At 43.5% G+C, this 27,258-nt stretch overlaps 1 protein-coding gene across 2 annotated transcripts in view; it reads right to left on the bottom strand.

The window, feature by feature from the left end:
* The window catches only part of zzef1 (zinc finger, ZZ-type with EF hand domain 1), a 30,753-nt gene continuing 3,495 nt past the window's right edge, over positions 1 to 27,258 (bottom strand). The window contains exons 8-54 of one of the 2 annotated variants that reach the window (XM_068721206.1): positions 26,404 to 26,582; positions 26,060 to 26,158; positions 25,863 to 25,954; positions 25,613 to 25,758; positions 25,314 to 25,419; positions 24,864 to 25,082; positions 24,532 to 24,623; positions 24,151 to 24,371; positions 23,253 to 23,386; positions 23,110 to 23,180; positions 22,901 to 23,015; positions 22,604 to 22,769; positions 22,274 to 22,395; positions 22,053 to 22,175; positions 21,511 to 21,680; positions 21,346 to 21,427; positions 21,049 to 21,250; positions 20,664 to 20,797; positions 20,301 to 20,541; positions 20,070 to 20,149; positions 19,875 to 19,965; positions 19,289 to 19,769; positions 19,043 to 19,207; positions 18,821 to 18,940; positions 18,533 to 18,694; positions 17,561 to 17,693; positions 16,915 to 17,053; positions 16,668 to 16,833; positions 16,324 to 16,586; positions 15,543 to 15,715; positions 15,192 to 15,387; positions 14,922 to 15,085; positions 14,200 to 14,480; positions 13,425 to 13,599; positions 13,202 to 13,334; positions 12,896 to 13,122; positions 12,459 to 12,767; positions 12,280 to 12,380; positions 12,026 to 12,161; positions 9,617 to 9,976; positions 9,374 to 9,517; positions 9,037 to 9,205; positions 8,828 to 8,926; positions 8,555 to 8,720; positions 7,096 to 7,246; positions 4,876 to 4,947; positions 1 to 2,264 (exon numbers count right to left, since the gene is read on the bottom strand). In XM_068721206.1, coding sequence (XP_068577307.1) covers positions 2,184 to 2,264; positions 4,876 to 4,947; positions 7,096 to 7,246; positions 8,555 to 8,720; positions 8,828 to 8,926; positions 9,037 to 9,205; positions 9,374 to 9,517; positions 9,617 to 9,976; positions 12,026 to 12,161; positions 12,280 to 12,380; positions 12,459 to 12,767; positions 12,896 to 13,122; positions 13,202 to 13,334; positions 13,425 to 13,599; positions 14,200 to 14,480; positions 14,922 to 15,085; positions 15,192 to 15,387; positions 15,543 to 15,715; positions 16,324 to 16,586; positions 16,668 to 16,833; positions 16,915 to 17,053; positions 17,561 to 17,693; positions 18,533 to 18,694; positions 18,821 to 18,940; positions 19,043 to 19,207; positions 19,289 to 19,769; positions 19,875 to 19,965; positions 20,070 to 20,149; positions 20,301 to 20,541; positions 20,664 to 20,797; positions 21,049 to 21,250; positions 21,346 to 21,427; positions 21,511 to 21,680; positions 22,053 to 22,175; positions 22,274 to 22,395; positions 22,604 to 22,769; positions 22,901 to 23,015; positions 23,110 to 23,180; positions 23,253 to 23,386; positions 24,151 to 24,371; positions 24,532 to 24,623; positions 24,864 to 25,082; positions 25,314 to 25,419; positions 25,613 to 25,758; positions 25,863 to 25,954; positions 26,060 to 26,158; positions 26,404 to 26,582 — 7,651 coding nt within the window. In that variant the 3' untranslated portion in view covers positions 1 to 2,183. The remainder of the gene's footprint in view (positions 2,265 to 4,875; positions 4,948 to 7,095; positions 7,247 to 8,554; positions 8,721 to 8,827; positions 8,927 to 9,036; positions 9,206 to 9,373; positions 9,518 to 9,616; positions 9,977 to 12,025; positions 12,162 to 12,279; positions 12,381 to 12,458; positions 12,768 to 12,895; positions 13,123 to 13,201; positions 13,335 to 13,424; positions 13,600 to 14,199; positions 14,481 to 14,921; positions 15,086 to 15,191; positions 15,388 to 15,542; positions 15,716 to 16,323; positions 16,587 to 16,667; positions 16,834 to 16,914; positions 17,054 to 17,560; positions 17,694 to 18,532; positions 18,695 to 18,820; positions 18,941 to 19,042; positions 19,208 to 19,288; positions 19,770 to 19,874; positions 19,966 to 20,069; positions 20,150 to 20,300; positions 20,542 to 20,663; positions 20,798 to 21,048; positions 21,251 to 21,345; positions 21,428 to 21,510; positions 21,681 to 22,052; positions 22,176 to 22,273; positions 22,396 to 22,603; positions 22,770 to 22,900; positions 23,016 to 23,109; positions 23,181 to 23,252; positions 23,387 to 24,150; positions 24,372 to 24,531; positions 24,624 to 24,863; positions 25,083 to 25,313; positions 25,420 to 25,612; positions 25,759 to 25,862; positions 25,955 to 26,059; positions 26,159 to 26,403; positions 26,583 to 27,258) is intronic. The other variant, XM_068721207.1, reaches the window with a different exon arrangement.

Raw genomic sequence — 27,258 nt, 5'->3', positions numbered from 1 at the left:
TTGTATTTAAGTCATTTCTATTTTTTATTAGAAATGGATCACGTTTCAACCCAAGCAGTACGAGTTATTTCTTGTTTTGTTTTTACCTTCAATGTGCCATGCATACAAAATCAGAATCAAGTGTCCATCTGTCAGTGCCCAATAGAGTTTATATTTGTAAGGGATTGATATCAAAGTCTTTTTCCCCCTGTGCAATTAATATTCACAGATATGTACATTCGAATTAGTCAGCCTCAAATATCAAGCATCCTTGCAAAAAAGAAACATTAAAAGTAAAAAGTTACAAAAAACTCTTTTAAAATAGAATTAATAACTATTCGGCTAACATGAGTTAAATTATGATTGCTTCATTTTTAACTATAGGCACGTTGTAGATAGGTGAAGTGTCGTAGAAGCCAAATGGAGGCCATGTGTCTCCTCTTCTCTCCTCGCCGCAGCTGATGTTTGTGTAAACAAAACCACCGAGCTATTCTACGGTCCTTGAAAGGGACCATTTCGAAAATAAAAGTAAAAAATAAAAAAACAGAACGAAGTGTGAAGGTTTCCTCTTTTCCAGCTTCTCGTCGGGTAGCTTATCTGATATGTGACAAACGGAGAAGGAACTCTACCAGGAGCTCTCTCAGAGATGTTTCATGGCTCACATTGATTGGTTTCTTTGGTATAAACCACCATGACTTCCAACAACTAAAAATAATCTCTCCATTTGAAATGAATAAAGTAATGATCGGAAAACAGCCCCCAACAACTCGCTCCCCTTTAAAACTTTAGATTTGAAAGCACATGACTGATCTCTGTGAAAGTGAACACCGGTGGATCTCAGCTTCAATAAAACGTGGGGTTAGTGTAATGTGAAGAGTCACTATCAACATTTCAGGAAGTGTCACACCAATTACCTGTGTAATTACAAAAGATGAGGTAATTCAGCATTACAGAATTCAACTCTCCCAGCTCACACGAGATGTCGTACTGCTGAATAAGTGGGATGATGTGTCTATTTTACAGTCACCTTTATGTGTCTTTATCAGTGTGTCAAACTTCAATTCTTAACATTGACGGTCCATCAAGTCTCTATAAGTGATGTGAAGGAAAGACGGTCCATCTGTTATTTAGGATTCAGCTTTTCATTCACTGCAGTGAAAAATAAATCAGGACTTTCATAAAGCGTTGAACTTTATGCTTTAGAAAATGATGCATTAGATAAAATAATAATAATTAATAAATAAATCAGCAGATAAAACTGAAGGCCTTTAAGAGATTCAGAATTTTTCAATTACTTTTTTTTTGGCTGTTATTCATCATTTGACATCAAAATAGTCTTTCATTCATTCACTAGTAATGGGAGTGAAAATACTTCAACATATTGATAGAATAACACAGAGGAATGCATTGCAATAGTATGTTATCACAGTTTTCCCTCAGCTGTAATGTTGATCCTCATTCTATGCAAAGACTATGGCTGTTTGAGTATCATCTTCATCCTGTGGGTTCTAGTGCACATCACACCTGTCGTCCTGACAGAAAGTTGCAGATCACATATATGTTTCGGATATCTGTGACGATGCACGGATCCTTCCCTTCAACAGGAGCCCTGAAAAACATACCATCATCTACTTCTGTTGTCTGAAAAGGACAGAAGTAAATAGGGAAGGAAGGAGGAGAGAAGGTGGGTAGAAATAGAAAGGAAGTGGAGATCAAATAAAAAGGAAGGAAGGAGTGGAATGAGCGAGTAGGTCAGTACTTTCTCCCCATGGTGAATAATGAGACTCCACTGTCCTGGACAGTATTTTTAGGATGCTCTACATGTCCACTGGGACATGTACGTCATCATGGTGACCTGTTTCCACCATGATCAACTATGTAACCCAGTGGTGGCTGCTGTTTAGGAGGAAAAAAGAGGCGGGGGGGGGGGGGGGGGGGAAGTATACTTTTCCTTGAAGGTCGTGAATTTGGCACACCTCATGTCCTTTAGCACAAAAGGATTGTGAGTAAGTGTGGAAAGTGCTCTTTGAGGACCCCTCCACAGCTCCTGTCCAGAGTTACCGCAGAGAGTTACCGGAGTGGAGGCGGGTCCTTTAAAGGAGGAAAGCACTGGATGGTCACCACTCCCTTTCTTGTTCAAAGTGAAACCAGCTGAGTCAGGATGTGGCCCCCTCCGGTTGTTCTCCCGTCTCTCAGGGCATCTCTCAAGCGGACATGTTGAGTAGCTTGGTAGATTTATTGGGGTAATTGATAGCCAGGCTGATGGCAGCGATGTTCTTCAGAGCCTACACAATTAAAACAACAACAAAAAAGTATGTCAATGAAATACAGTGCAGGGGAGAGAAAATCAAGCAGTGTCAACACCTTTTCTTTTCCACCTGTGCTGTACACGTTGAGTGATGATAAATAGGCAAATCTAGGGGTGACTAAACCGATGAATCAGGGACTTCTGTGCGATTTACGTCACCTTATTTAACAAACAAATTGTGCTTCGCAGATTGAACTGCCTTGCTTTTTGTTCTCTCCACAGACATTTGTTCACTGCTGCCTGCAGGTTGATGATATCAGTATAAGTGGGTTGTTGTTTTTCTCTGTCTTGGTACAGAGTGTCATTGAATCTGGTAAAAAAAAGTATTGTTTTGTTACATTTGACCATCAGGTCAAAATCTCACTTTAATCGAGATCATTTATCTGAAAAACAATAAACATAAGGCCAGATTGAAATTTCGTTCACTGTGAAGTCCCCAGAGCTGTCCTGTAGTCATTAATCATAAAAAAACATAACTGGAAATAATGGAAGAACTGCCGAAAATATTGTTTGATGGATTTAAGGGATAGACAGGCTGCTGCACCTGTTACCTTATGACCCTTATAATGTGCAATGTATTAAAAAGAGCTGCTGTTCCAATACAATATGCTGGTTAGGTTAAGATATTTCAATTTACAAACCTACAAAGAGTTTCTGTTAAATTGGTACACAATGTTAAAGCGGTTTGTTTTTTTTGTTACTTGAGGGCAGTGAAGAAGCTGTAAACCACTGCACTGATATGTGATCACCTTTTAAAGCAAGCAGTTGCCTTTTAACAACATTCAGCAGACACTTAAACATCTGCATTCATCTGAAGTCACGATTCGGATGATTCTGATTCCACCTGATGAACGAAAGTCCTCTCTTCTTGCTAGCTAGTTGTTAGCTTGTTGCTAACTTTGTCTGCGGTTTGGTGCTGGGTAGCGTACAGTGGTTTGATCAGAGCTGGTTTGCTGCTGTGGCTGTAAATGAGGTTGTTGAGAGTGAATCAAAACTATAAAGTTGCTGACTATAAAACAAAAACAATAAGCTGAAAGACATTAAATTATTATTGTTTTTAAAACATCCAGAAGAGCCGAGGGGAACTGCAGAGTGACAATAAACACATTAATTTGATCAATTGTTAATACAAAAATATTGATTAATGCAGCTTTAACTTAATGAACATTACATGATATACGTGCTTACTCAGTTACAGCAGCTGTCTTAGTCTCAGTGGCACTTTAAATATCTTATTTCCTACCAAAGATAACAAATGTATGTATTCTTTAGGTCTGAGGGTAAATGATTAAGCTCCCTTCTGAACATTATTCGATGATTTATCACTTTCTAATTCTCCTCTTGAACAATACCCTTCACCCAGTGATTTCCTAGGAGCTGAGAAGTCCAACACAGCTCCAGGTAATGGCCCGACACACAGCAGTGCGTGCTGATCTGGCTGTCTGCGTGATCAGATGATTTAGTCGGCAATTCTTTTGCAAATGTCGTATCAAAAACACAGCTATCTTGCACTGCGGTCCATGTTTAATTGAGTGAATAACAGGATAAACCACAATCCTCTGCACACTGTGCGACTTGTGTCGTAGTATAATAAACTCACCAAAGATGACTTAAACTAACTTAGAGAGAGAAAATGGAGCCCTCAGTGAGTGAACTTGTTTTGTTGCGGATGGCTTTAGAAATGTTTTTTTTTCCAAACCTTTGGCCAATTTACATTTGGACTTTGCACCATTGTTATCATAATAGTCCTCACTACGGCCAAGTCATCTATAGTTGTGTTTTCTACCTGACAGGTATTAGGTAACTGCTCAACAGAACCGCCCACAATGTGTTTTTTCTCCACCACCCCGCATCCTCTGCTCCTCTTGAGCGCTGTGGCTCGCTGTGCTGCAAATTCTAATGGACTGTAATTACCAAATACATTAGTCCCGAGTGCGGCCCACACATATTCAAAACAAAAGGGGGAGGTGCAGAGGGATCTGCTTGGTGTCAACAGCTTGGTGATTCACTAGCAGAAGAGACTCCAGCTGACTCACGGCGACTGAAGACTGGTCAACCAACGGGACTGCGTATTGAAGAAAGGGTTGCATAATATTACAACACTTCAGGGTGAGCGGAAACTTGGCTACTATCGTCCACGTCAAGCAGCAATTCAACACTGAAAACATCAAAGATGACCCGAGAGAGCCTGGCTGAAGGCAGGACTTTGAACATGGAAAGGTAGAAAGTCATTAGTGGCTATTATGCAAAATAAGGACGCACCGACTCGGAGTTGTGATACCACGTACCTTTTCTTTCCTAAAGCAAAATGTAAATTAAATGCATAGGTATATATGTACTGAATTGCTATTTATTATTAAAATAATAAATTATGCACCAGCAACTTGGTAAAAAAAAAAAATCTTCAAAATGAACAGAAATTACAATTGAACTGTAAACCTTTTTAATTTAAGACTTAAACAGGAATTGAAAATTCCAGTATATAATGTATACAGTATATAAACATAGAAATGAATGGAATAGATCGGCCCCATTGTCACCGATATCGGTGTCCGTGCATCCCTAATAAAAAACAAAAAAAGTCTTACCATTGCAGTGTGATTGAGGAGCTGCTCGTCAGTGGTCATGGCCAACAAGTAGTCCTGGAGGATGCCCTGTGCCTGGAAAACACATCAAAGGCTTGTTACAAGGGTGTCTCCTGTCGTGTTTCCTAAATGCAGCTCGCAAAGTAACAGTTAACGGATAACTGTCATAAACAGAGCTTCCCTAGACCGACTGCACTAAGAGGTTACATAGGGAGGAATTTGGTCATAAATGAGGCCTGGTTCTCTGACCACTCTTCATCTCATCTCAGCATCAAATTGTAACTGTGGAATGCTGGAACAGTCAATTGCAATTATAAACAAACCAAACAGCGCTTCACTCTAAAGCCCAATGGGAGAGGCATAACTCGGGTTTTATAAGCACAGGGAGTTAGGGAACACAGATAAGAACGCACTGCGGCTAAATGGGCCGAGACCGGCCAAACTGAGCTTTTACAGAGCTGGAGACACAGTCCAGAGCCCTCGTCCACCATCCGTCTCGCAGCACCCCGACTGTTTATAGTGGGGAACATCCTAGGACCATTTGTCCAGTCAGTAGTGCATGACATGCCGTTTTGATTTCCTAAATATAACGCTCACTTCCTGGGGTAGAGAGTTCACTGAATCTCAGCAGACCTGGTTGTGAACTTTGTGTGCGTACAAAGACCGAGGACTCGTGCTGGAATGTGAACAGCGCTACATCTTTAAAATCAGTTGGTTGTGGGCTCAGACCTAATATGGACACAGAGGACTCCTTGATGTGTTCACTCATTAGCGTCCCATGATTTTACAGTAGAGGCATTAAAAAGCTGTTGAACTGGGCTGTATGTCATCACTGCAGTTGATCTCAAATGTCAACATGAGGAGGGCCACCAACCATCACACACAAGTTTAGTCCACACTAAACTTTACTTTTCAGGAGGATGATGACAGACGGTGTGCTGTGTTGTAGGTAGAGCACTGAAGTCTACAGCTGAAGAAGGATTTTAATATTTATGTCCATTTCAGGATGGATTTTAAATAGGACTTTCCCCCTCTATATTAGCCTCAGAACAGTCCTGTCTATTTATACACTTCTCTGTGAACAAACGCAGAAGTGCTGGAAAAGTGAATCCAGTCTGGATGTCACACAGCCGAGTTGTCGTCTGTGTGACAAAAAGAAAACATTCAAGTTACCATCAGTGATGCTGTGACGCCTCAGCAAACCGTACCTGATCTTTTCGGAGGGCCAAATAACATACTGCCACACTACAAGGACCGGTTGTCGTCTGTGTGACCCAGTGTGGAATCAAATTCACTGGCTTTATTCAGGTTCAACTCAACTGACTTTTTTTTTTTTTTTTTAAATGTTAATCTCTTGTAATACCTTTGAACCACATCCTGAACTCAGCGCAACACCAGCCACCACGACAGCTGCCACAAGAGGTAGCAGGTGTGTGTATGTGTGTGTGTGTGTGTGTGTGTGTGTGTGTGTGTGTGTGTGTGTGTTTAAACCAACAGAAGGCGGTTGTGTTAAGACTGTTAGCTTAATTAAGACTGAATGCTGGCAAAGCTTATATGAAGGAAGTGAATGGGTCAACGCATCTATTTTGAATACAACCGCTGGGGGCCGAGTGCAAAACACTCCCAACCACAATCTATGCATCTCCATGTGTCTATCACTGTTAAAACAACACTGGAGTGTCCATGAAGGGCAGCCCAGGATAAACGGCTGTGTGCTGCTACTGCCCCCTGGTGGCCGCTGACACGTGCCACTCCACTCAAGCAACTCGCTTTGAAACGACATTCGGTCGGTGCAGATGGGAGCACAGAATCCATCCTGGACGACGAGTCAACTGATGTCATTTTATGGTTGGTCAGCAGCCACAGGCTTCACCAAACAGACCAGAACTGGACAGATAATGCTTTTCTGGTTCAATTGCATTTACAGATGGGAAACTCCTGGCTGACGGCATGCTCATAATCCATGAGAATACTCTTTATCAATAATTCAAGGCAAGGGGGCTTGAGGCACACACAGAGAGAGAGAGAGAGAGAGAGAGACAGAGAGCGAGAGCGAGAGCGAGAGCGAGAAGACTCTCCGGGGTCTGGCCGGGCAGCTCTCTCTGTGGTATTTTAAATTGCCTCAGACTGAATATGTCATCAGGCCAAAAGAACAGGGACAGTAGACTAAAACAATTGTTTCTATATTCAACAGCAAAGCAAAATGCTGTGTGTGTCACTCACAATGGCACGGGCCTCTGCGATGAAGAAGAGTTCAGTGAGGGCTCTGTGAAGAGGCAGCAGCACGGTGATACTGGTGGGATCCTGGCTCAGGCTGTTTTCCATGGACATGAAGAGCTGCCACAGAGGCTGCAGCAGGGTCAGCTCACAGGCTCTGGAGTGCAAACAAATCGATAGTTAGACGAACAAACAAAAGTACGCATGCAGAACGGGACAATGAAGAGCCATATTCTCAGAAAGGCAAAGCTGTGGCTGGGAAAGAAACTACGAGAGTCCAACGTTATATCTAGCATGACTTAGTAACGCATCTTGTAACTGCCAACAGCCATAAACAAAACTTGACTTAAAAAATCTGTGCATGTGGGATGTTATTAATGTGAATACATCTGTAATTTTTTTAATTGATAAATTACTTATGTATTTATCTGAATGAATAAAACACATGTTTACACATTTACCTTGCTCCTATTGGTGTGTCCTGCTGGACAAAGTCCATTACTACAACACTCCTCCACTGGATATCTTTTAAGATGCTTGGAATAATAATTTGTGTCGGTTATTGTTTTTCCACAAAAATGTTTAATTGCCCTTCCCTCACTGAGAAATCTAATATGTCTGAATATGCAAATATTTGTATTTTCAAAAGTGTAACCACTAGACACCAGATGTCTACTACAGCACTGACCTGAAGGCTTCAAGTTACCACATAGCACTTGTGTAAGTTGCATATTAAGGTTGGAAAGCGAGAAGAGACATTTAAGATGCCTCTGTTTACAGAGGTACACGCCCCCTTCATTTTTCAATATCCTGTGACTCACATTTGGAGCACTTCTACAGCACAAACAAAGAATACAAAATATCTATTCTTTGATAAAAAAGTCAAAAGGTACAAGCTTGTGTGCATAAAAAAACAAAAACGTACTACAACTCCCAAGGCACATTTCGGCATGAATCATCTAATCTCAGAGCTGACGGGTAAAAGCTAAAAGTCACATCGTTGAGGGGGAGGAACATCAAGAATATTGTTGAAAGAAAAAATGTAAATGGGGTTACAATTCCCATAAATTGTGTGAGGTCATTATGACCAGAAGGGAGCTGAGTTAGTCTGCACACATGCAAATTCCTAAACACATCCGTTACCTAATTTCCGTGGTGACTACCAGGACATGAGGGATTTACAAAGGCTTCTATCTTTTATGCAAACCCTGTGTGAGAGTCCTGCAGCTCTGGGGAAAATACACTGCTGAGATAAGAATGTGCACTGGGTCCTCTTAGCCAAATTAGCACTACCTAGGTCCAGGTGGATAGACCCAAGTGAGAATGTTTGTGCATGTTACTTTGGGTGTTTATACACGACAACTTAAACTTACAGTTTTCACAAGATTTCACTGGTGACAGAAAAAATGTTGAAGAGATTTGGAAGGACAGAGACAGAAATGTGCAGGCAAGGCTGGACTCTTACGTCTGGGACTGACACTGCAGGAGGCGGAGCAACAAGTGAATGGCTTTGAGTCGCTGGTTCCCAGTCTGGCGGCAGGCCACGCCCACCTGCCACTCCCAGATGTCAGCCAGTGGCAGGTGACTGAGCACTTGGTCATCTGCTAACATTTGCTTCAGTATCTCGAAACCTGATTAGAAAGAAGCAAAAGTGCAGAAAAAGTGACGACCTGCACTACGCTCTCCACCAAATGAAGCAGGTTTGCTCAAACAAGGTATCCGTGTTAATGTGAAGTACCTGTCTGGAAACGTCCTCTGTGGCCTCCTGTAACTGTGAACTTGTAGCCCCACTCTGTGTTGCTCATGTCGGACATGAACCTGTAGTACAGGGTGTCACCTGAGGGAAAGCCACACACAACACACATGTTTATACATGTCAAATTATCTGAAATGCAAACACATAAAGAAGAAAAGGAATTGAACGACTTTTTAAAAAATATTCCTCACCAGGAATCTCAAAATCGGACCATTTCTGAGGCGAGCCGCTAAAGTTGTGGACATCCTGGAGGAAATCACTGCTGCTGGACATGATGAGCTCATCACAGCCTTCCTCTGTGTAGCAGCGGGAGTCAAATTTTACCGAAATGTAGATGGCTCCGGGGATGTGCACCTTGTCCTTAAGAGAGAAAAGATGGACACAATGCATCCTTTAAACTGAATTGGAAAAACAAAACGTTTCAAATAAGGATGTGTACTAATAGCCGGCTCTATTGCAAAGTCGTCTTTAGTTAAATTTACATTTTGTGTGTGTCTCATAAATAGCTATGACAGGCAGTTTACCCACCTCAAAGTTGGTGTTGTTGTCATATGGGTGTTTGGACTCTCTGATCTGCACGGCCATCCCTGGCTCCTCCATGAACTGGCAAGCAGTGAGGGACAGACTGCACAGCATACCCTGGCTGCAACCCTTCAGCACCCGCTGGAGAATCTATTTATTAACGGATTATTATAAATCACATTAATCTACAAAACACCAGTAATGTATCATATGTGGAAATCGCATAAGACAAACTCCACATTCTCCCACCTTCTCCCAGAGTGGCCTCTCCTCCAGCTGCATCAACATGTCCAGGATGTAGGCCATGTGCGAGGCACCGCTCAGTTCCAGGGCCTCCTCGCTCAACGCCACCTCCGCGGGCCAGTTGGCCAGCAGCGAGGCCAGCACGTGGCGGGCGTACAGCGTGGCGATGGCCTGGTTGACCTTCACCAGGTATTGGCGAACTGCCCGATTGCTTCGCACATCCAGCTCCTTGTGCAAGAGAGCAGAACTTTTGGTGCGCCTCTGCTTGGCGTAGCTGAGCTGCAGGTCGCTCTCTGAATTCGTGATGAGCTTCTGGGCCACTACATTGACCTCCTCGGTGGCCTTTTCACAGTGGCTGGGTTTAGACTGTGGGAGGAGGGCGATGATGGGGATACATCACAATTTTGACATATACAGTGGGTACGGAAAGTATTCAGACCCCTTTACATTTTTCACTCTTTGTTACATTGCAGCCATTTGCTAAAATCGAAAAAGTTCATTTTATTTCTCATTAATGTACACTCAGCACCCCATCTTGACAGAAAAAAAACAGAAATGTAGAAATTTTTGCAAATTTATTAAAAAAGAAAAACTGAAATATCCCATGGTCATAAGTATTCAGACCCTTTGCTCAGTATTGAGTAGAAGCACCCTTTTGAGCTAGTACAGCCATGAGTCTTCTTGGGAATGATGCAACAAGTTTTTCACACCTGGATTTGGGGATCCTCTGCCATTCTTCCTTGCAGATCCTCTCCAGTTCCGTCAGGTTGGATGGTGAACGTTGGTGGACAGCCATTTTCAGGTCTCTCCAGAGATGCTCAATTGGGTTTAGGTCAGGGCTCTGGCTGGGCCAGTCAAGAATGGTCACAGAGTTGTTCCGAAGCCACTCCTTTGTTATTTTAGCTGTGTGCTTAGGGTCATTGTCTTGTTGGAAGGTGAACCTTCGGCCCAGTCTGAGGTCCTGAGCACTCTGGAAGAGGTTTTCTTCCAGGATATCTCTGTACTTGGCCGCATTCATCTTTCCTTCAATTGCAACCAGTCGTCCTGTCCCTGCAGCTGAAAAACACCCCCATAGCATGATGCTGCCACCACCATGTTTCACTGCTGGGATTGTATTGGGCAGGTGATGAGCAGTGCCTGGTTTTCTCCACACATACCGCTTAGAATTAACGCCAAAAAGTTCAATCTTCGTCTCATCAGACCAGAGAATCTTATTTCTCAGTCTGGGAGTCCTTCATGTGTTTTTTGGCAAACTCTATGCAGGCTTTCATATGTCTTGCACTGAGGAGAGGCTTCCGTCGGGCCACTCTGCCATAAAGCCCCGACTGGTGGAGGGCTGCAGTGATAGTTGACTTTGTGGAACTTTCTCCCATCTCCCTACTGCATCTCTGGAGCTCAGCCACAGTGATCTTTGGGTTCTTCTTTACCTCTCTCACCAAGGCTCTTCTCCCACGATTGCTCAGTTTGGCTGGACGGCCAGGTCTAGGAAGAGTTCTGGTCGTCCCAAACTTCTTCCATTTAAGGATTATGGAGGCCACTGTGCTCTTAGGAACCATGAGTGCTGCAGAAATTCTTTTGTAACCTTGGCCAGATCTGTGCCTTGCCACAATTCTGTCTCTGAGCTCCTTGGGCAGTTCCTTCGACCTCATGATTCTCATTTGCTCTGACATGCACTGTGAGCTGTAAGGTCTTATATAGACAGGTGTGTGCCTTTCCTAATCAAGTCCAATCAGTTTATTTAAACACAGCTGGACTCCAATGAAAGAGTAGAACCATCTCAAGGAGGATCAGAAGAAATGGACAGCATGTGAGTTAAATATGAGTATCACAGCAAAGGGTCTGAATACTTATGACCATGTGATATTTCAGTTTTTCTTTTTGAATAAATTTGCAAAAGTTTCTACATTTCTGTTTTTTTCGGTCAAGATGGGGTGCTGAGTGTACATTAATGAGAAATAAAATGAACTTTTTTGATTTTAGCAAATGGCTGCAATGAAACAAAGAGTGAAAAATACATACATACATACATACATAGGTCTTCTTTGAGGACTCACTTCCACTGTGGGAAGCTTTAAGCTTTAAGCTACCACTTAAACTGTTGATCAAAGATGTTATGAAACTTTTCAAACTGGCAAAACTCAGATTCACTTTAAGTGGTTCCATTTCAACTATTCCATAATGCTTCATATATGTAGAGGCTAGGCAGAGATATATCCATAATCATCACTATTTAAAGGACCTTTGGACCTTGGTTATTATTTCTACTGTATACTTACTGTCCTATGTTTTTTTTATGAGAGTGTAAATTCTGTACTGTTTTTGTAATATTTCTTATAATGTGGATGCAGTGTTTATTGATTGTTTGTTAACAAAAAAAGAAAAAGCTGTTTCGGGTCACATTTTGAAAAAACTCACCACGCATGACACCACAATCATATCAGTGTCCACGGCCTTGGTGTTCCTCTCCTCAGAGCGAGGCCGCCTGGTGGGTTGCCACTTCTGAGCCAGCGTCCGGATTGTCTCATCCGTTTTAATCTCCTCTCCATCGAATCTGAAAATAACACAAAGGCACAACCATTGACTGAGAGGCAGTATGAGATTGAACAGTATGACCTTTACAACGGTGGATCGTATAAAGAAAGTAAATTAAAAAGAAAGTCTCTGCTGACCTCTTCTGCACCTCCAGGAAGAAGGAGTCAGTTCTCTTCATCTGCAACTCGTACATGGCTCGCAGGATGGGCAGAGGGGCGTTTAAGGCATCGTGGGTGATCTGCATTGAAAAAAAACCTATAATTAATACACCACACTAAGTTTCGCAGCACATATCATAAACACTATCCCTCATCACCTGGAAGCAAATCTTGGTCTCCTCATCGAGGCCCTCTAAGGGGTCGGGCTTGCTGACGTCGGTGTCATCAGCGCAGCAACTGGAGTGGTCAGAGTCGTGCTCCTTGTCCTGCTCCCTTTGGTCTCGCTCTGGGTCCTGGGCCATGGAGTGGATCTCCCTCTTGGAGGAGTACAGCATGATGGAGAGGATCTCTAGATCTCGTAGCAACCACAGCTTGCTGAAGCCTGTCCCTTTGCTGCACTTCCTCACCAGCAGCTGGGTCAGTCCCGACTGTCGGATGTCCTCCTGAGCTTGCTCTACACCGTGTTTCTACCCAAGAGGACACAACAGAATGAGAACACCACCTCTGGAATAATCTTATATGATCTAAGATAGTTGTTCCACATCGAAGATTATTTTTCTCAGACTATTGCAGATTCCTAGGTCATGGCAGGTACCTTCAGGGTATTGTAGAGGCCTTTAAGGGCCAATGAGAGAACCCAGGATGCTTCCACAGCATCAGGAGAGCCATTGTCCTGGCTGGTCTGCAGTAGGTGGCTGATGATTGAGGTGAAATTGCTCAGGTAGCGGCTGAGCAGGGTCTTAGGGAAGCCCTGGTCCTCTGACTGCCCTGGAAGACCGGCTGCAGTGGAATCCTGAGACTGGATGAGTTGGTAGTCCTTCACTAGACAGAGGAGAAAGCACACAGAGGGTTAATTCCATTCTATCCACTGGTAAAAGTTTTTCAAGTGATCTGCACCAACCTGTTTTCCTCTTGCGTGTCTTAACATCCACCACCGCAGCGTGGTTCTTCTCTGTGAAGTGCTTGAGCAAAATCATGTTGTGCTGTTCATTGGCGTTGTCAATAAACACCGTCTGGGTGCCCACACACAGCACCTGGCGGAGACACAGAGGAGTCACAGCTGAGCTTAGAAAGTCGGGGAGCACGAGTGTACCGACGTTTACAGTGGCACATGTTCTGCCTACCTCAGGGAAGCCCACCAGCACCAGCAGGGTGAAGAGGTTGGTGCGTTTCAATGTCTGCGGCAGCTGCTGAATACAGTGGTCAGTGAAGGCAGCGATCACTGTGCTCCACTCAGGACAAGCATTCAGACTGTGTAAAATATCTGCCACTGTGCACGCCCAATCCAAACCAATACGACTGTGAAACAGAGGAAAAGAGAAAAGACAAAATAAATAATAACAACAACAGCTGGTGCGTGGCAAATATTTCTTCAATGGTTATCAATAGCAAACACATCTTTTAGCTCTCTGGCACAAGATCTCTGTGTGATTAAGGGATAACATCAGTACCTCAGTTCTATATGTGCTACTACATTACTTATTACACTATGGTGGAATAAAAATTACAAGAAGCGAAGCAGGTTTTCAATTCACATAGAGGTATAACATGACTACACAAAGATCAGATTGCTAACTTTAATGTGTGACTTTACGAAGTAAAAACTACACAGTTCCTTAAGCAATTTTGATCATGATAAAAATTAAAACATTTGGACCCACTCTGTAAAAAAGAATTAAAATAAATTAACAAGTAAATTTGTAAAAAAAAAACTTTACATTTGCTTTTATCAAGGTAAGAAAATATCTCCATGGCTCTGGATTGGCTAAAGTCCTTGTGGGTATTAACAAGTGCAGACTTGTTGTTAGTTAGTATGAATATCTGCAGGTTTTTCATCCAGAACACTTTTTATAAACTACATTTCATTTCCGTGGTATCATCAGGTTTCCTTTCTTTTACCTGTCTAAACAGACTGCCCCTAGGCTGAAAAGCAACTGGGTGGTCTTCCAGCCATGGGTGTCTGAATTGGCTGCCTCTCCTTGTGTTAACAAGTCATATTTGTCAGCCAGGGCCTCTGTGACGGCAGTGTCGGCCTCCATCGGAGGGATTCGGAGCAGCAGCTGACCCAGTAGTCCCAGGGTGAGGTGGTAGGTCTCGTTCAGAGAGCCTGCATTGGAAATGACCGCCCTGAAAAGCTTGGGCAGGATGGAGTTCAGACTGGGTAGAGACAGGGTGCCGCCCTGAAGAAACAAAAAAGTAGTAAATGTTATCTGTAGATAAATGCAAAATATGCTGAAGCAATATGTTGAGTCGTGAACATTTCAGGAACAGCAGTGCATTTTGGGTATGAAGTAATGGAGTATTTTAACTTGACAAAGTGTTGATAGATTTTGGTGTATTTGTTTAACTTGACATATCTGTTCATCTATCCTGGCCACAGGCGGATAGCTTAGTTTAGCATAAAGACTAAACAGATTGCCTGGTTCTGTCCAAAGGTAACAAAAGCATTATATCTTGTTTGTTTCTGTACAAAATCTGTAAAAAAAAAAAAAAAGAGACAAAAAAAAGTGTTAAAAATGACTGGATTTCTTTCATCCAGATCTCAAAAACAAAGAAAATAAGCGTATTTGTTTCGCGTTACATAGTCTCAACCCTAAAAACTGGTCTTTGGTTTTACATACTGGTTTGGCTGGTGGCAGCATGGCTGCTAGTAGTCCCAGGATCCTCTCTCTGGAGCACTCCGAAAACACATGCTCCTGAAGGGGAACCTGGGGCAACCTCTCGTCTGCCTCCTTGACAACGTCAGATGCTGCAGAGTTGACTGTTCCTGGACCGGACTCTAAAGCTGAGAAAAAAAAAAAAAAAACATATAGGATTGAACCAGAAACTTAAGGGATAACCTCTAATGAACACAATCAGAGCTCTAATCAGCCTGTTGGAGGTAGTCTTACGTCGGACTACAGGAGAGAGGGGCTCCTCGCTGGACACAGAAGGCGTCTGGCTGAGGCTGGAGGAGTCCAGGGTGTCTTGGGCAACCAGCTTCTTTTTCTCTTCCTCTGCAGAGCTTGGGGGGGACAAAACCTCTGAAGGAGCAGGGGGAGGAGAGCCCAGCTCCTTTGCCTTTTTCTCCTTACCTAATGGTTTACTCTAGTGGTGAGAGGATAACAACAATTGAGTAGGTTGACTTATCATTATAGATGTGTATGGTACAAATTTCTACTTTTCTACATCCTGCCTCTGTAATGATCCAGTACCCCAACAGAGATTATTCAATTTTCATATTCTTTTATAATGTTTTTCACCTTGTCTCTGGGAGACGACGGGGAGCAGACTGCTGCAGTGCTGCCAGGGAGAGAAGAGGTGTCAGTGGCTGTACTGAGCTCCTGTGAGGACTCTGGAGAGACTGGACACAGTTCACTATCGGAAGCTGATTCATTGGACGACAGCAGAGCGAGCAAGGCTGAGGAACGTAGTCCTACGTGGAGATAAAAGGACAAAACATAAAAACCATGAGACATGTGGATAAACAATGAAGCAACCCTCTTTTACAACTCTACAAAATACTGCATTGTGGTGATAAAATTAATTGTTGAACCCAGGTCGATGAAAAAAATGTGGGAAAAATGAAGAGATGGAGGAAACTCATCTCTCCCAAGGCCAGTGATTGTTTAAAAGAATGATTCTCCTATTTGGGAAATACGCATTCTCATTTTCTTGCCAAGTTACATGAAACGATCAATACCACTCTTGCATTCTGTACACTAAACATAAAGCTAGAGCTAGCAGGCTATTACTTTAGCTTAAAGTAAAGACTTGAAGTAGGGGGAAAATGGTAAGCTGGGGTGAGCTGACCCTTTAAAAAATATATCACTGTCTAAAGCACTTTAATTAGCACAGCATAGTATGTTGTTTGTTTAATCAGCACAAATTAAATGGCCGGTGCAGTGAACACCAGGAATCATCTCTGTGATTTGCAAGTTTTTCCTTTTTTAGATTCTATTTGAACAGAGCCAGACTTGCTGTTTATCCTTGCTTCTAGTTTTTATGCTAAGCTAAGCTAACCAGTTGCTGGTTCGGACTTGCCTTTTCCAGTCTGGCCCTTGAGCAAACAATCAGTGATGAGTTGGGAGCAGTGTGTCTGCAGGGCTGAGGCCTGGCTCAAGGTGTTGCTGTCCAAAGACTCTCCCTCCATCTGCTTCTGACTGCTCAGTTCTGACGCGTAGAGGGCCAAAGCTGCGAACAGTAGCCAGGAGTAGTTGTGGATGTAGGGCTGGATCAAGCGGTGCCGGTCACTGATCCGTATGGTCACCATGGGGTACACTGTGATCCGATGGGTTGGCAGGTGGCTGGAGATGGGAATGTTAAAAAGTTACTCAAAGGTAAACCACTAAAAGGAAAGCGTGTTTTAACAGTACAAGATGCGTCACCTGTCTGGATACTTCTTTGCATTGTAACAACCAAAGCACAGATCAAAGTCTTCGCAGACATTGCAGTTGATTCTGCTGCCTACAATGAGCCCCTGGCAGTGATCACAGGCATACTCCATGTTTACCATCTCATGGTCATCCTCGTGGCCCTCGGGCTTGGCACCGCCTGGTTAAAACACAGTCACACATTCAGGTTTGCTCTGATGCTGTTATCCAGCTTATGATTAGTGACTGTGTATGAGCTCACTGAGGAAGCAGGTCTTGCAGAGGTCCATATCCATGCACTGCAGACATCGGTAGCGGTGCCAAGGTGCCATCCTCTCGCAGCCATCACAGGAGATCACGACATTGAGCAGGTCACAGTAACGTGCAATGAACATGTGCATCTGTGGATAAAACCGGGCAAATTGTTTACACAGTATTAGTCATCATACTTTCCTACCTGTGCTTTGAAAAATAGTGACTTGAATACAGCTTGTTAAACTTAGAACTTACACAGTGTTATAGACGGACAGGTCTTTGGGATTGGGTTAATTGGGTTAAGAGTAAATGGATTACTGTAGCTTACTCAGTCTTAACCGTTATTGTGTATGGGTTTGTCTTGTTAAATAGATATACATAAAATGTTTGTGTTTCAAGCGCTTTTAGCGCTTTTCATGCTGACATTAGCATGCTAATGTCAGCATGTAGCTCAAAGAACTGCCGTGTCTAAGTAAGTACAGCTTCTCAGAACTGTTGGCATGGTTGTAGGAAAAGAAACGGAGCAGAAGTATTTGGGGCAGTCAGGTTAAGCACAAAGTGTCATTTGGTCCCCAGAAAGTTCAGACACGAGGCAATTTTCCTTGTTTGCTAATGGTTGGACCACTGGTTGGTTTTTATTGACTGTGATATACCTTTCTCTTGTTCTCCGTGGAGTCTTCTTCATCGATTTTGTCATACCACTTCTCAAACATCCCATCCATACATTCGTCCATCCATTCCTGGTTCTTCTTGTAGTCAGCGATTTCATCCTCCTCTGTCCATTGACTGAAAATGAATTTAAACAGCAGAAATGATCTATTACCTCTTCAAATTAATTGGCTGGGACGCTGTTTAAATGGGATAGCTCTGGTTTTTTCGAGTGGGGTTGTATGAGGTACTTGTCCATAGTCAGTGTATAATCTACAGTGGATGGCGCTCAGCACGACCCCAGTTTGGAGAAACAGACAGGAGCGAAACAATGTAATGCTGAGGTCTGAGGCAGCAAAAAAACACATTTTAGACACCTAAAAAGAAAGATCTATATCAGTTTAAGTATACTTTATATTTTCACCACTTTACCTTGCCGTCAGACAGCCCTTTGCGACAGGGGAACTGAAGCCATTATCTATGCTTTCTTCAAGACCACAAGACAAAATCAGTCATTTTACCTCGCAGAACACTGGAGTTGTTAATCTAACACAAACAAACTAACTGATCGAGGAAGCATTTGTTAACGGCTTCAGTTCTTTGTCAGAATGGGCACTGTAAAGAGGAGAGAATGTGCTAAATATAGATTCAACTTAAACTGATATAGATTTCCTTAGGTGGGCTTTTTCTAGTTGTCTAAAATACATTTTTGCTCTCATGCTGGTACTGGCTGCTTCTCCAAACTGGTGTCGTGCCGCCCACCATCTACTATAGGTACACACTGACTATGGATAATCACCTCATACAATCCAAACTATCCCTTTATATTGTAAGATATCTGACGTAGACTCAGGTGCAGTTTGGACTATTGATTTGTAAAAAGGAAATAATGAAAGCTATGAAATTTGTTAACAATAGGAAAAACATTTATTTTCCACTGTGTGGGGCCTTGTTTTCTGAAATGAGTCTGATGTTACCTGATGGCAATGTCATGAACACTGATGTTCTCCTGGGACATGCTGAGCAGGAGGTCAGGAAGCTTGATATTCAGGAAGAGGTCTAGGTCATGTACCTCCCAGCTTATGTCTAGAAGGTGCAACAAGCAGGTCTGCACACATGACAGGGCTGGTAGCAGGGCTCTGCAGAGCAGAGAGAAGGGTCAGGTTACACCACTGCACACACACTTATCACCGCTGCAAGCACTTTTTAATTTCAGTGAATCAGGTTATGTGTGAACGTGGTGTGTTGCAAGGATAGAAGCTTACTTCTCATTGAGGCTGGTGAAGCCTTGTGCTGCCTCCACCAGCATGAGCACCAACTGATGGTAGGAGCGCCTCACCTCCTCTCCTAGCTTCTGCCCGCTGTCGGACAACTGAGAGAAATAACTGAAAAAGACAAAGCAAAAAGACATTTTGAGCGAAATTGTTATTTTGAGTTCCTTTTCAAAATATACCGGATATTCCCAAAAACATTTTCTACAGAAGCACCTTGTGAAGTCTTTCTGGCATGCCAGCAGCTCTTGTAGGAACAGGATGCAGGGGGCTTGGAAGAGGTGTGGCTTTCCCAGGGAATGAAAACACTGCTGAACCATCTCTAGGACTTTGCACACGCTCAGAGCCTGGGCTTTGCTCAGGGACAGGGTCTGCAGTATGCTACAGGAGGAAGATTTGGATGATTTAACCCTGTATGGTTCAATAACGCAAATGAAAAAAAGAAGACTTGAGGTCAGTCACCTTGCTGTTGTGAGAGCCTGGTCCTTAATAAAGTTCAGGATGTGTTTGAGTATCGGGTAGCGATCCTTGACAGCGGGGGTCATGCGGGGCTCTTCTATAGATCGACAGGACAGGAGGCGTAGGCGTGCCCGACTGAATGGGGCTTTACGGGGGAAGGCGGAGGGTGAGGCTGGATCCCCTGACTGGGAGGAGAGGCTCTCTGTGGAGCCGCTGTGGCCTTGTCTGCTGTGCCCACAAGAAGATGAGCTTTGTGCTTGAGCACCGGACGGCTGGCTCTGTTCCGCCCTGGCATCCTCCTCAGACCCTGCAGTCTGTTGTCCCAGAGTGGAGCTGGCCTGGAAGTCTCCTTCCGAGATGGAGCCTGAGTGGAGGAGGGGAGCACTGCTGCCCTCTGCAGCTTTGGATGAGTAGCTGTCCTGGCACGGCACTCCACAAGGGGTAAATCTGAAGAGCAGGACGCTCTTCTCAATGCACATCTCGGCTAAACAGAGAGAAACATAACAGACATCAGCAAATTAATATTAAAGAGATAACAAAGTTGGTGAAAAGAAAAGGGCGGGACTTGTCTATTAGCAGGAGTTATCACCTAGTGTCTCCATGGAAACCTCATCGTGACCTCCTTCCTTCTCGTCAGGAACATTCATTTTGCTAACGAGGTACCTCTGCTTCATCTCCAACTGACAGGAGAAAAAAAAGACATCAACATAACAGTTCAAAAACATGACGATAAATAAAACTCAGCAGCAGATAATAAACAAAGACACAAATCATCAACACTCACCATCCATGTTCTGATGCTGTCTGCCAGTGAATACACCTGCACAAACTCTTCACTTAAACAGGACTTGCAGTCCTGATTAACTGCTCATGCCAAGACAAAACAGAAAGGAGAAATCAAATTGGACAAGTTAAACAACAATAACGCAGAAATACAAGGATAAAACACAGCAAGAAATAAGAAATAAATAGAACAGCTTTTGCTCTGTGACTACTGATTATAGACAAGCATTACCATAGGTCTTCAGGGCATTATTCAGGGCTGCCGTGTGGTACACCATGGCTGCCCAAATGGCATTCACTGCTTGGTCGGTCTTCGGCCCGGTGGCAATCTCGTTCCTCACTGGCTGTTTTTTGCAGGACTGCATGAGGGTCTTCATCAGCTTTGTTCTACTGTCTGTCGGTTCCAGGGAAGGGTTCCAACAGGCAAAGTCCTCCAGGAAGCTCATTAGCTCATCAAGAGTCCATGTATTTGTCTACCACACAGAAAAGCAACACATTATGAGGGCACCACCGAGCTGATGAGGTCAATAAGCAATGAATTAATTTAAATCTGAGAATGGAACTTCATGACTGAAGTCAGCAAATTTGACAGTACCTGGTCTGTGGGTGTTTTAGTGTGAGTCGTCTCCCTTGTTTCACACAACCCATGTCGCAGAATGGGTTTCCATAAAGGAGAAGACTGAACATGGGACATTTTCCCCGGTGGAAGGTCCTTAACAGTGCGTATCTCTGGAATAGACAGCAACTCACAAACATCAGCATTTCAATATTTCACAGAGGGTCAGAGAAGTGCTCAAGTATGATGTAATTCTGAAATGGTCTGAAATAATTGTTTCTCAAATCCAAAGCATGTTTCGCAAATCACTAATTTTCCAACATCTGTATATGTAAACCATAAATGTACAAAATTAGAAAGATTCTAAATATGGTCAAACACAGTCATTCCGTAACTTCACTCTGGTAAAAGGATTCAGTCTCACCGTGGGGGGATTTCAGGGCGAGGGTTCTAGAAGCGAGGCGACCCATCAGGCGAGCCACCAGCAGCTGCAGGTCTGACATCCAAGAAATAGTGATATCAGGCAGGCCCAGGGCGGTCACGGTGAACTTGTAACCCCACTCGTTATTACTGCTATCAGAATGGAAGAGGAACTGGAGTTGAGGGCCGGCGTCAAATGTCACCTTCTGGAGGAGCAAAGAGAAGCAGCAGACATGTGTAAAGGAACTGAGCAACAACTGTGCTTCACATGGAGACAACTGAATGGTTTCCCATATCTTACCTTTGGCCACTTCTCACTTCCAACCTTCATGTCGTAACGGACCTTCCCACCTCTAGAATCTGTGAATTCTAGGTAGTCGTATCTGTGAAGATCAAGAGCATAGAGGATGGATTTTAAAAAGAAAAAACAATAACATCTGATCATCTAATTTGTCACATCATTCACCTCTTCTCTGTCTCGCAGCGTTCGTCAAACTCCACCTCAAAGGAGGTCGCACCGGGGCAAGCGAAGATGCTGGTCTCATGGCGGCTATTCTCGTAGTTGTGAGGGGACTCCATGCTCCATGTCCTCAGCACCACTGGCTGCTGGGGCTGGTGCCAGCTCTCCTGATCCACCTGACAGTGGCATGGTATGCAATTAATGTTAGAGTCAATGGTGGAATGTAACTAAGCACATTTACTCAAGTACAAATTCGAGGCATTTATACTTAACTTCAGTATTTCGATTTTGTGCCAATTATGCACTGTTATAGATTTTACTACCCAACAGCATATGACATTGTTCAAATTAGCTCCACTTCTACCAACTACAACAGTTAAATGTGACTTACACATTCAGTAATAATCCTATATTATTTGGTAGGTTAACACAATACTTTTGATGCTTAAGGTACATTTTTCTAACAACACTTCCAATCCTAGTACTTCTATCCCCCTACACACCCAAAATACTGCTCTGCATTTTCTTTTTCCCCAGACTGGACTGACCTTAGAAAAGATGTCTCCAGTATCACTGGACAGACTTTTGAGTAGCTCCACCAGAGAGGAGAAGCTCCTCAGCAGCACACTGTGAGCGATGTCCAGAGAGCACAGCTCCAGGAGTAAAATCATCTGCCAGGAACACAACAAAATGTTACATTCACTCAGCACGGTCAACTTTACAACTGTGCAGGAAGGCAGTTCTAAATCATGAGATAAGAGTACATTACCAGTTGTCTGAAGACTGTGGCAAGGATGGAGCTGCCTAGTTTGTCAGTGATTTCAGCACCAGTGTACCTCCCCAGCAGGGAACCAAGGACACCTTTGATGCTTCCAAGGAACTGATCCACATCTATTGAAATAAAGCATTTAGTCACTCTGACAGCATTTCCTCTTGTCCACTCAACGATGAATGTGCTCAGTGTTCGTACTGAACCACTTTACAACTTCTTTCATCTGTTGGGCCACCACATTTGACTGATCAGCGCCAGCCTGTGTGCTCGTACAAACTTGAACCCTGAAGATGGGAAGCTGTAATGTCACATCTCGCAGCATCTCACATTTTAGTAGGATGTTTCTGGCCAGTTCCATAGCGATGGGGGTGGAGGCTCCCCCTTTGAGCTGTAGGTAGCACCAGGAGACCAGGCTACCCTGCAGAGCCCAGAACAATGACAGCAACACTGTTCTGCTGGCTCCACTGTTCTCATCCACCATCATCACCTCACACTGAGAGATGGGAGACAATTGAACAGAGAGGAAAATTAGAAAAGGTACACGGAGAGACAGGGAGGGCTGTTGATAAATGGTAATAACGTAATGAGACAGTTGAGACATTGTGAATGCGACAGACGCCTCACCTCTCTCGTTGCCACCAGTAGCAACGTATCCATAACTGACAGTATTGGGCTGATGTCAAAGTCTGAGGGAGCCCCTTTAGGTGGGAGCAGCAGAAGGCCACTTGGATCCTGGTCACTGCACAGAAAACAAAAACACAACTGCTGATCCACCGTGATCTGGACGTGTACCAGAATATGACAGTGTGTTTGTACATCTACGGTGTCCTTACCTGAAGTAATTACAGAGCGATTCAAACGTCACCTTCACTGACTCTGGCTGATCCTGTTCGGTAATATTTTTCTGCAAAAGGCACATTACATCATCATTATCACATAATCATTATCATATTATTCTTATTTTTCATAAACTCACCATCATGTGGAAGAGTTTGTCCCGCCTGACGTGTTTGTCGGGGAAGAAAACCGCTGCTCCATTAAGAATGGCCTTTACTGCTTCCTTGTGCAAAGCTCTCTCCACTGATGTCTCACCTTCCGGACCATCCACAACTGAAACACAAACATCACGCATATCACGACGAGTCACCACTGTCCATGGAGGAAGTGAATCATTTAAAGTCACTACAAGGAGTTTTTAACTGGTTATGAAACCATCTCAATTTAACACGGATGCCTCTATATGAGACCATCAACGACAAGATTGGCTGTATCTATGTAGTTTTTTCTAAATGCCTGTCACTGGGTCCAAGAGGACCACGAGTCAACCTCTGTCAGTCAGTCAACAGATGAAAAGAATTTAGGGATTTGAAAGAACTCAAAATTAATACTGAATTTGCCCTCTTCATATGTCTATTTCAGTTATGAAATATTTTGCGGGACGCAGAGTTAACATAAACATATGAATTTACGTTGTTGGCTTAAACAAAGTTGACTTTGTTTCAACCTCGTCGTATTACCATTATTAATCTTACATAGCCCACAAATTCAGGTACATTACCTCATAAGATAAGAGAAGAACTTCAATTGTTATGCTGTGCTATCATTGCTGTGCATGCTGCAAACAGCTATGCTTGAAAAGCACATTCAGAATCTGTTGCATCCTTCTTTCACACGCTTCCAAAATAAATGCACGCGCTTGCCAGCTCAAGACCTTCACAACATGAGCCGCTGGTGCTCATGGAAACACTACTGCTTTGTCCACAGGTGCCGCCAAAATCAACACAAAATGAAAGTTCCTTGCTTTATCTATTAGTGACCATTCAACCAAACACTTTTCACTACTCCCATTTGTATGGAAGCCGGCAGGTTCTTACCAAGGCAGAGGTGAGTGTAGAGTTCGCAGACAGCCCTAACAGATTCAGATGGAGGCTCTGCACTGCTGGACGTGGATGGACAAGCCGCTGCTGTGGCCCCTTCATCTGGCCCTTTGCTCTCCTCTGGGCCCCGGGGATCCAGCGGGTTGGGCAGCATGGGGAAACAGTTCTGCATCAGTTGGAGCAGCAGGACTCTGCTCTTCAACACCTCCTCTCCCTCACTGTGACAAACACAAATGCTCCATTACAGGTGAGACCCTGATACGAATGCACGTGTTTCAGTGACAGACCAATGAGCTTGATCAGACCAAATGGTAATTATTGCTGTACTTATGGGCTGCAGTACAAAAGAAAAACAGCTGTGACGGTACTGCTACTCACATCTCCCTGAGTTTACTGTAGAAGTTCCAAAAGAGGTTCAGGCAGAGACCACTGAAGTCCAGAAGATACTTCTGCTTGAAGTGAGAGGCATCCTGCAGAAATGGAGTGAGAGGGCGACAGTCTTTAACAACAACAACAACAACAACAAAATAAAACAATACATAAATCATCATAAATATGAAGTATCCCTTTACCCTCAACAGTTCAGCAGTACAGTAAAAGGACATGTTGCCTGTCTCCTAATGACAATAAGTGGGCAGACTGATCTGTCAAAAATTTAAAAAAGAATTATTGATCTATAAATGATTACTGCAGTAGTGATTAGTAGTCACCATGTCGCGTGTCAGCTGCTGGATGAAGAAGAGGGTCTTGTTAAGTAGACAAAGGCCAGTGACAGCATCACAGTCGAAGCTCTCTCCCTCTGCACTGAGGTTGTCCAGGTCTCCAAGCCTCTCTGGCCCGGGACACAGATAGCCACTGAAGGTGAGGGACTGCACTCCAAGGCGCTCGGCAGAGTCCTGCCTGGTGCAGAGGAATTTCACCATCAGGAACTGGGGAGACAAGGAGAACAGAAGAATGAGAGGTGTGGTTACTTGATAATGACAGCAAATTGAAAATGATGGCCTTCATTTAGCGTACTTTAGTATGTAGTATACCTGTTCTCTTTTTATTGCATTTTGGAAGCCCTAAATACTACTAAATAACAAAATGTTTAAGTAACACAAAACAGTGTTACAGAATGAAATAATGAGGTTAAAATGTGTCCTCGATGCAGTGTGTACCTTTGCAACGCGACACTGCTGCAGCTTGATCTCCACATCGTTCCAGTCATCCTCAAGCTCAAACCAGCCAATTGGCTCGTCCTCTGATTGTGTTGGAATCTTCACACTGCAGGTCAGGTGACAGAATGGTGTGTCAGCCATTCACAGAAACCACTAAAGCAGACCCCCACACTGCTGAGGGGTGCCATAACTCACACAAACTAACTATACTGTACCAGTATCGTCTTATCAGATTGTCCTGCATGTAATACAGATACAATACAAAAGTAAGATTCAGCCGGATATAAGGGGATCCTTACTTGTCTTGTACAAACTCTTTGTAGTCCTTGTAGTACCACGAGTCATACTTTTTGAACCTCTTGAAATGTTTCTCTGCATCAAAAGCGTCTTCCGCCTTGTAAGCGAACACCAGGCCACATTTCGCACCAATGGCTCCTTTTCGCACCTGATCACACAAACGAGAGGAAGCGTTAAGCACCGAAAATCCTCCGTCGCTGTCGGTTTTGATCAGAATTCTCAATGAAGTGGTGAAATCAAACGGAGCCTCACTTTGATCTTCATCTGAGTGATCTGGAAGTTACTCTGGTCCTCCGTCGACAGGATCACGCTGGCTCTCTTCCTGCCACCTTCTGTGAGAAAACCTTTGGAGTGGCAAAAACATTTCGTTATGCTTGAAGGCTTGTTCATACTGAAGCTGTATTAACTTAATGCTGCTGTTATTTTCTCATGGATGGCATCAGTTGTACCATCACCAGTGGAGGATTCTGTGAGCATGTTCTCTGGTCCTGACTTCTCCTCCTTACTCTTCACATCGCAGGCCTGTAGGTGCAACTGGAGGGGCTTCCCTGCAACACAACACATTATGACATTTCCTATGACATCTCAGTTGATCATTGTCCATAAGGTTATCATTTAATTCCAATATTGGGAGGCAACTTTCACCACACTGAAGTGCAGCTTTGTAACAGAATAAGTGATTTTCCACCGAGTAGTCCACTAATGCATCTCCTCCTTGTAGGCTAAGCACTTTCTCTCCCTGGTCTAAGGTTTCAAATGGCCTCGTGTGAATGAGAGTGAAGCAGGGCGTTACCATTGCGATTAAGTAGCCGCAGCCTAACGGAGGCCAAAGACACGATGAGGGAGGAGGCCTTGTACTCGGTCTTTAAATGATCGCTGATGCAGGACAGGGCCTGGAGCACTTTTGCCACGCTGCCTCTGGCCAGAGCAAAGGCCAGGAGGGTCAATTCTGCATCGGGACTCACACAGCAGCTACACGGGAGCAAAGAAACAAACAAGTTAGCTTTGAAGTGCAATTTTCGTCTAATCAAATAATCTTTTTTGTGGCTCTATTTCAGAGTGTCAGACGAGTGTATTTTCATGTGGAGTCATGAATTCCAAATGTTCCCTCACATCGTAGAAGGATTTGCTTATATATTTTTAAGTCAAACTTAAAACAACACTCACATGCCTATATGTATATCTAAAGCAATTTTGGTTGATGTAAGTGTAGTTATTGTCCATGCTGGCTGCAAAGCATCATTTACTACCCCAGACAGCTGAAGCCAGATATTAGCTTCAGCTGAACTGAAAGAATTTTTGCACTGGGTTTTGTTTTTTCTCTACTATTTACTCTTGAAGAGTCTGGTTCAAACAGACCACCAGCCAGCTCTAGGGTCTCTTCTAAACACAGTATATCTACGAAATGAAAATTTGCTTACAAAAACTCCAGTTGAGACCAACACTGTCCATAATGTATTTCAAACAATGTTGACTGTATGAGTGAATAAACATAGCCTACAGAATTATGGTTGATAATTAACTGGTGAGATATTTTCAGTCATGTCGTTGCTGCTGCTTCTGCTGTTAATGATTTACAGTAGATCAAATGGAACGGAAATAGAGTTTTATCGCCCTGGTAAATCAATACTTTGATTTTAGTCAGTAT

The sequence above is a fragment of the Cebidichthys violaceus genome, unplaced genomic scaffold (genome assembly GCF_023349555.1).
Source record: "Cebidichthys violaceus isolate CVI_PGR_0920_01 unplaced genomic scaffold, fCebVio1.0.p SCAF_27, whole genome shotgun sequence".
Taxonomy (NCBI): domain Eukaryota; kingdom Metazoa; phylum Chordata; class Actinopteri; order Perciformes; family Stichaeidae; genus Cebidichthys; species Cebidichthys violaceus.
This window is presented reverse-complemented; position numbering and strand designations above follow the sequence as displayed.